Source organism: Dermacentor silvarum, unplaced genomic scaffold (genome assembly GCF_013339745.2).
Source record: "Dermacentor silvarum isolate Dsil-2018 unplaced genomic scaffold, BIME_Dsil_1.4 Seq603, whole genome shotgun sequence".
Classification (NCBI taxonomy): Eukaryota; Metazoa; Arthropoda; class Arachnida; order Ixodida; family Ixodidae; genus Dermacentor; species Dermacentor silvarum.
In genome coordinates this window covers 40,687-46,467 of record NW_023606505.1, presented here as the reverse complement: position 1 = coordinate 46,467, position 5,781 = coordinate 40,687, and the positions used below count along the sequence as shown (strand labels likewise).

Genomic DNA, 5,781 nt, shown 5'->3' with positions numbered 1-5,781 from the left:
CTTAAAGGGCAGCAGAGTTGGCGAGCCGTACTTTTGTCACAGCGTCTGCTATCGGGATTGCGTTTTGGTTACATTTGTGCTACGTGCAGTGAAGAGCCGAAATCGCGGCATTTATTCCGCGGAGCAGTAGACGCATCGCTGCGTTTACACATTTGTTTCGTGTGTTTTGTGCGTTCGTTCAATGGTCACTCTGTATGCTGGGCTTTAAAAAAACTTTATGAGCCTCATTGTATATGTAATATGCACCCGCTTCTTTTCTTTTTGTAATGCCAGGTGGCGGAACACCACCACCAAGCGAGATGACCGACGAGCTGCAGCGCGTTGGAGACATCGCGTCACACATGGCTGTTCGGCTGCCCAATCCCTGTGACAGTGACCGCAGCCGGCATAATGCTGTGCCAGGGGGATCGCAGCCTTCCAAATCGCAGTGCACACCTGCTGTCGCTGCACTGCTGTCAGAGACTCAAGACAGGCCTCTGGAACAGTTCGCTGGTATGGCTTAATCATATTTTTTTCATTGCCCATGTTTTCGGTCTGTTACGTTCAATTTTTTGTAACAAAAACGCTCTTCATTTATTACGTTAGAGCTATCACGTACACATTTCAGTGTCCAGTATTTCAGTCATTTTCCCAATGGTGTGTTTGTCAGGCCGCGCTGCTTTCATACTGTACTGGCTGATGTCGGCAGGAACAAACGTTGAAAATATAACACAGGTTGCAGTGCGTTGCATTTATAAAAATAAAATTGTTACAAAGGGCACTTCAGGCACTACACAGCTGCAGAGTGCACACGTACAGCAAGATGTTCACAACAGGGCGACACTTTTGGTGTAGCTATGCAGAATCACCTAGCAGTGTGCTCATTTGAACTGTTTCTGCAGGTTGTCAAGACATGTACGACGAATCAACAGACCTCTGGTCATGGGACGACAACAGTAGCCCGATGGAAGATGCTTCAACAAATACTGCACGCCCCCATGGCCAAGTACAAGACACTTCAGACAGCCAACCACGCAATGGCGGTGGTGCAAAACCATCAGAGGCTGCAGCTGTACCATCTGCAGCAAGTTCCAGTGCCGCTGCAGCGGCAAGTTCTAGCGCCGCTGTGCCAGCTGGCACGAAACGCGCTTCAACCTGCAGCAGCCAGAGGCAAACGGCGGTCTCAATTGAATTGGGTGCCCGCCTAGATGCCATCAAAGAGGACCGTGATCAAAAGAAAAAGGAGCATTTATTGAGGCTGAAATTCATGCGCATCGAACACAAGCAGAAGAAAGCACAGCACAGTGAAAAACTGGAGCTGTTTCGATTAAAAATAGCCAATCAGAAAGCAAAGGCAGAAATGGTTAAACTCCAACTCGACATAATGAAAAAACAGTACGAATAAAGTCATGTCTCTGTTATTTTGTGTCATTTCGTTTAAGCGAAATACTGTGTGACTATGCGCTCCCTCATCCTGAAACCGCTTGCTGTGTCTGGCACAGGTGGCATTGCTGGTGGTCTTGGTGGAGCAGGTGACGTAGGAGCCGGCGAACCGCTGTCATGATTTTCCTGGCTTTGTGGTGGAGGTGGGATTGGTTCTCTTAGGAGGTGGCTGAAGTTATGGAGTGCGGCACAAGCTGTGATGACGATGGGAACTGATGTTTTTATCTGAAGCGTCATGTCGAGGCATGGGAACCTTCGCTTCCACACTCCAAACGTCCTCTCCACACTGCAGCGAGTCCGCGAGAGGGACTTGTTGTACCTAAAGAAAGCATTTTTTGTTCAGTTTACGCATTTTTTGTATACCCAATAGCATTCCTCTAACTTGACTTCACCTGTGCTGAGGGCTGTCTTTCGTCCTTCTGTCCCTAAATGGGGTCATGAGGTAGGACCTGCAGGGATACCCCTTGTCGCCTAGTAGGATGCCAGGCACAGTCCCTCTTTCATATTGTACTCTGGCCCAACTGTTGTCGAATATCCGGCTGTCGTGAGCCGAACCGGGCCAGCTGGCCACCAAATCAAAAAATTGAAGCTGAGGCCCTGTGATCGCCTGCAAAACAAGACATTTTTTTTCACTGTGGAGCAGCCCAGAATGCTCCTGAAGTAATACAACTTATGTTGTGCATACAGCGTCACACTGCTAGTTGTGGAAACATGATAATAAATCGGGTATTCGCATATTCGGTATTTATGTCAATGGCAGTGCAGTATACATACCTGGACATTGATTGAGAAGTAGCCCTTTCGATTCCGGAACACCTCCGCGTCTTCTCCGCCGGGATTTTTCATGCGCACATGAGTACAGTCTATACACCCGCTTACACCAGGGAAACGCGCCATGGCATAAAATTCTTCCATTATCACGGCCGCTTCAGTGGCGTTGGGCAATTTCACAAGCTGCGGGAACAATGTGTCAGCTATCATTCTTGATATGCGTGTGTTGATGCGTGACACGCTTGCTTGAGACACATTAACAAGGTCCCCGGTAACAACTTGAAAGGTTCCGGCGCCGTAGAATCGCAGCGCGATGAGGAGCTGGAGCAGTGGCGGAACAGGGTGACCGCGTTCGTGGTCCTTTGGGCGTAGCGGCAGCATTTCCAACAGCCGCATCACTGCTCGCTTGGAAAAGCGGTACCGGCACAGGAATTCCGCGTCGTTATAGGCCTCTATTGGATTCTGCCGATCCCTGAGAACGGGGCGTAACGGCGGCGCATAACGATATGCTTCATCCTGTGCAACTTCTTCTACACGGCCAGCAAAATCGGTGAACTCGGCGAGACTGCCATAGTAGTCGGCCATTTTGTTTGACGAGAAAACAGCGAAAGTAGCCCTTAAGGTAGCCAGCAGCTGTACTTTACTTTCAGGTAGTTAAGTGCCGATTTAAGTATACCTTAAGTACAAGATTGCTCTCTAAAACGCGTTAAGGGCCGATCGCTTACTTAAGTCATAAGTAAAGTATAAGTTTCGTTTGTGAATACGGGCCTTAATGTTGTGAAGCTCGCCACGTGATCTGAGGTGGCGCATTGCAGGAGTGTGGGCTCCAGTGTCAACAACAAAATATACAAGTGAATAAGGATAAGGAGAAGATAAGGGTAGGGTAATAATGATAATAATGAGATACGGATAGGCGTATATCCGAAGTACAAGCAGACTCGTCACGTTTCTTCATTCTTGCCATATGCACACGTTCAGGGGTAATGTGGTACGTAATTTCTCTTCGATGGTTAGCTTATACCTTCCTTTACGCGTTCGCTCTATTACAACGTTTATTTGAATCCGGACATCTATAGTGACAGCTTTTACCAAGCAGTATTAGGTCTGTACTGTACACATCAACATAAGGCGAACAAGAGGACCAGACCAGCAACTCCATCTCTTCACGCTTACTATGGGCATTTTTTTAGAATAAAACCGTGCCGATTGTACGGTGTCCTTTCGCTTTTTTCTATTTTTTTATTGTTCGAGTTTCTCCCAGACAATCTACGAAACGAGCACGCGCCCATAGTAATATTTGAGGCGGAACCGAAATCCATAATAAAGAGGTGCAGGCCGGTCAATGTAGCGCTTCGCGACCATTCGAACGTATACCTGATGCTGTTAAACAACCGCCTGCAAGCTGCCAATGTAGGCTGATTCATTGTTATGCCAGGAATCAGGGCAGCGAGCAAGTATATAAAAATCGACGAAGGGGCTGTCTGCGCCATCGCTTAGTTCTGGCCGCAATATGTACTGGCGCGTAACGTTATTGGACAGCACTCTTGACAACCTTTCGATAAAAGCCAGGGTTATAGCTCCGGAAGGGAGATCTCAAGAGCCAGAGCGCCTCCGTATAGGAATCTCGAGGTTAACCAGCGATGTACTGGCACCAACGTAACGTCGACTGTACACAAATTTCATCAAAACATTCGCACAACAAAGTAACTTTCTCCCATGTTTGGGTTCATTATCATCATCATCAGCCTATATTTATGTCCACTGCAGGACGAAGGCCGCTCCCTACGATCTCCAAATACCCCTGTCTTGCGCTACCCGATTCCAACTTGCACCTGCAAATTTCCTAACTTCATCACCCCGCCTAGTTTTCTGCCGTCCTCGACTGCGCTTCCCTTCTCATCGTATCCATTCTGTAACTCTAATGGTCCACCTTTTATACATACTACGCTATACGTGGCCTGCCCAGTTCCATTTTCCCCCGCTTAATGTCAATTAGAATATCGGCTATCCCCGTTTGCTATCTGAACCACACCACTATCGCCCTGTCTCGTAACGTTAGGCCTAACATTTTTCGTTCCATCGCTCTTTGTGCAGTCCTTAACTTGTTCTCGAGCTTCTTGGTTAACCTCCAAGTTTCTAGTTTCCGCCCCTTATGTTGTCTGCCAACCGAAGGTTGCTGAGGGATTTGCCCTTGATCCTCACTGCTAAGCGTTCCCAGTCTAAGAGCTTGAACAATTCTTCTAAGCATGCTGTGAATTACATTGGAGAGATTGTGTCTCCTTGCCTGACCCCTTTCTCGATAGGTAACTTTCTACTTTTCTTGTGGAGAACACCAAGGTAGTTGTGAAATTCTTGCAGATATTTGCCAAGATATTCCCGTATGCCTCCTGTACTCCTTTATTACGCAATGACTCTATGACTTCTGGTATCCCTACTGAATCAAATGCCTTTTCATAATCAATGAAAGCCATATAGAGAGGTTGATTGTACTCCGCAGATTTCTCGAATACGTGATTGATGACATGTGTATGATCCATCGTAAATATCCCTTCCTGAAGCCATCCTGTCCTCTTGCAGAATGATGGCTTGCTGGGCTAGTTGGTTCACTGCAACTTCTGTAACAGCGCGAAAAATGACAAGGAATGCGCGACGATAGAGACAGAGTGAAAAGAGCGATGACTTCAACTGTTTACTCTACTGACGATGCTAGGCATATGTACACATACGAAGCGTCAGCAGGAAAGGAAAATCAAGGAAATAAGGAAAGAAACATCAGTCAGCATGAGTCAACGTGATCTATCGTCGTCCTTTCCTTGTTAATTTTCGCGCTGTTACACAAGTAGCTGTCCTCTTGGTCGACTGAAGTGAAGTGTTTCCCTGATTCTATTGGAAATTATTTGGTAACATTTTATACAATACTGAAAGCAAACAGATGGTTCTATAGGTCTATAATTCTTTAACGTCTACCTTCTTGTGAATTAGTATAATGTTCGCATTTTTCCAGCTCTCTGGTACATTTGAAGTCGTGAGACACTGTGTCTAAAGGCAGCATACTTTTCAAGCATAATATCTTCTCCATCTTTGATTAAATCGACTGTTATTCCATCTTGTCAGGCAGGTTTCCCCTGGTGATGTCTTACAAAGCCCGTCTAACTTCATCGCTAGTTATAGAAGGAGCCTCGTTATCCTATTCATCGCTACTTCGAATGTAAGTAGCTTGGCTGCTCTGGGCACTCTACAGGTCAGTATATGATTCTTCCGCTGTTTTTACTATGTCGTTGAAATTCTTGATATTATTCTGTTTATCTTTCAGTGAATACATCTTGCCTTGTCCTACGCCAAGTTTTCTTCTGACTGATTTCATGCTGTGTCCTTTTTTTACGACTCCCTCAATATTTCGCACATTTTAATTTCGAATATCCCATACTTTCTTCTTCTTGAAAAGTTTTGACATTTCACAAATTCTATCTGATGTTTGGCTTAAGCGAGAATAAATCTTTGCAATGTATACGTGTAGGGATGACCTTCAGTCAGTAACTGGGGCGTTTAAATTTTGCTTTGTGGAATATGCGACCAATTCGTCGCGAC

At 46.0% G+C, this 5,781-nt stretch overlaps 2 protein-coding genes across 2 annotated transcripts; one reads left to right on the top strand and one right to left on the bottom strand.

The window, feature by feature from the left end:
* The first annotated feature begins 322 nt into the window (after positions 1 to 322).
* On the top strand, positions 323 to 1,274 carry LOC125941910 (uncharacterized). The gene is made up of 2 exons (XM_049659786.1): positions 323 to 492; positions 882 to 1,274. The coding sequence occupies exons 1-2, from the start codon at positions 391 to 393 to the stop codon at positions 1,185 to 1,187; spliced, it is 408 nt and encodes a 135-aa protein (XP_049515743.1). The 5' UTR covers positions 323 to 390; the 3' UTR covers positions 1,188 to 1,274.
* A 65-nt stretch (positions 1,275 to 1,339) lies between these two features.
* LOC125941909 (putative nuclease HARBI1) lies at positions 1,340 to 2,499 on the bottom strand. Its single transcript, XM_049659785.1, has 3 exons — positions 2,197 to 2,499; positions 1,815 to 2,029; positions 1,340 to 1,741 (listed from the first exon to the last, which is right to left on the bottom strand). Exons 1-3 carry the CDS (start codon positions 2,401 to 2,403, stop codon positions 1,417 to 1,419), a joined length of 747 nt encoding a protein of 248 aa, XP_049515742.1. The 5' UTR covers positions 2,404 to 2,499; the 3' UTR covers positions 1,340 to 1,416.
* Positions 2,500 to 5,781: the final 3,282 nt, after the last annotated feature.

Bases quoted from the DNA above. Each gene is read 5' to 3' on its own strand.
- LOC125941910 (XM_049659786.1), top strand. From the start codon at position 391: ATGCTGTGCCAGGGGGATCGCAGCCTTCCAAATCGCAGTGCACACCTG. The intron at 493-881 runs GTATGGCTTAAT...CTGTTTCTGCAG, and splicing joins GCCTCTGGAACAGTTCGCTG to GTTGTCAAGACATGTACGAC.
- LOC125941909 (XM_049659785.1), bottom strand. From the start codon at position 2,403: ATGATAGCTGACACATTGTTCCCGCAGCTTGTGAAATTGCCCAACGCC. The intron at 2,030-2,196 runs GTATGTATACTG...CTTGTTTTGCAG, and splicing joins ACTTCTCAATCAATGTCCAG to GCGATCACAGGGCCTCAGCT. The intron at 1,742-1,814 runs GTGAAGTCAAGT...TGCTTTCTTTAG, and splicing joins AAAGACAGCCCTCAGCACAG to GTACAACAAGTCCCTCTCGC.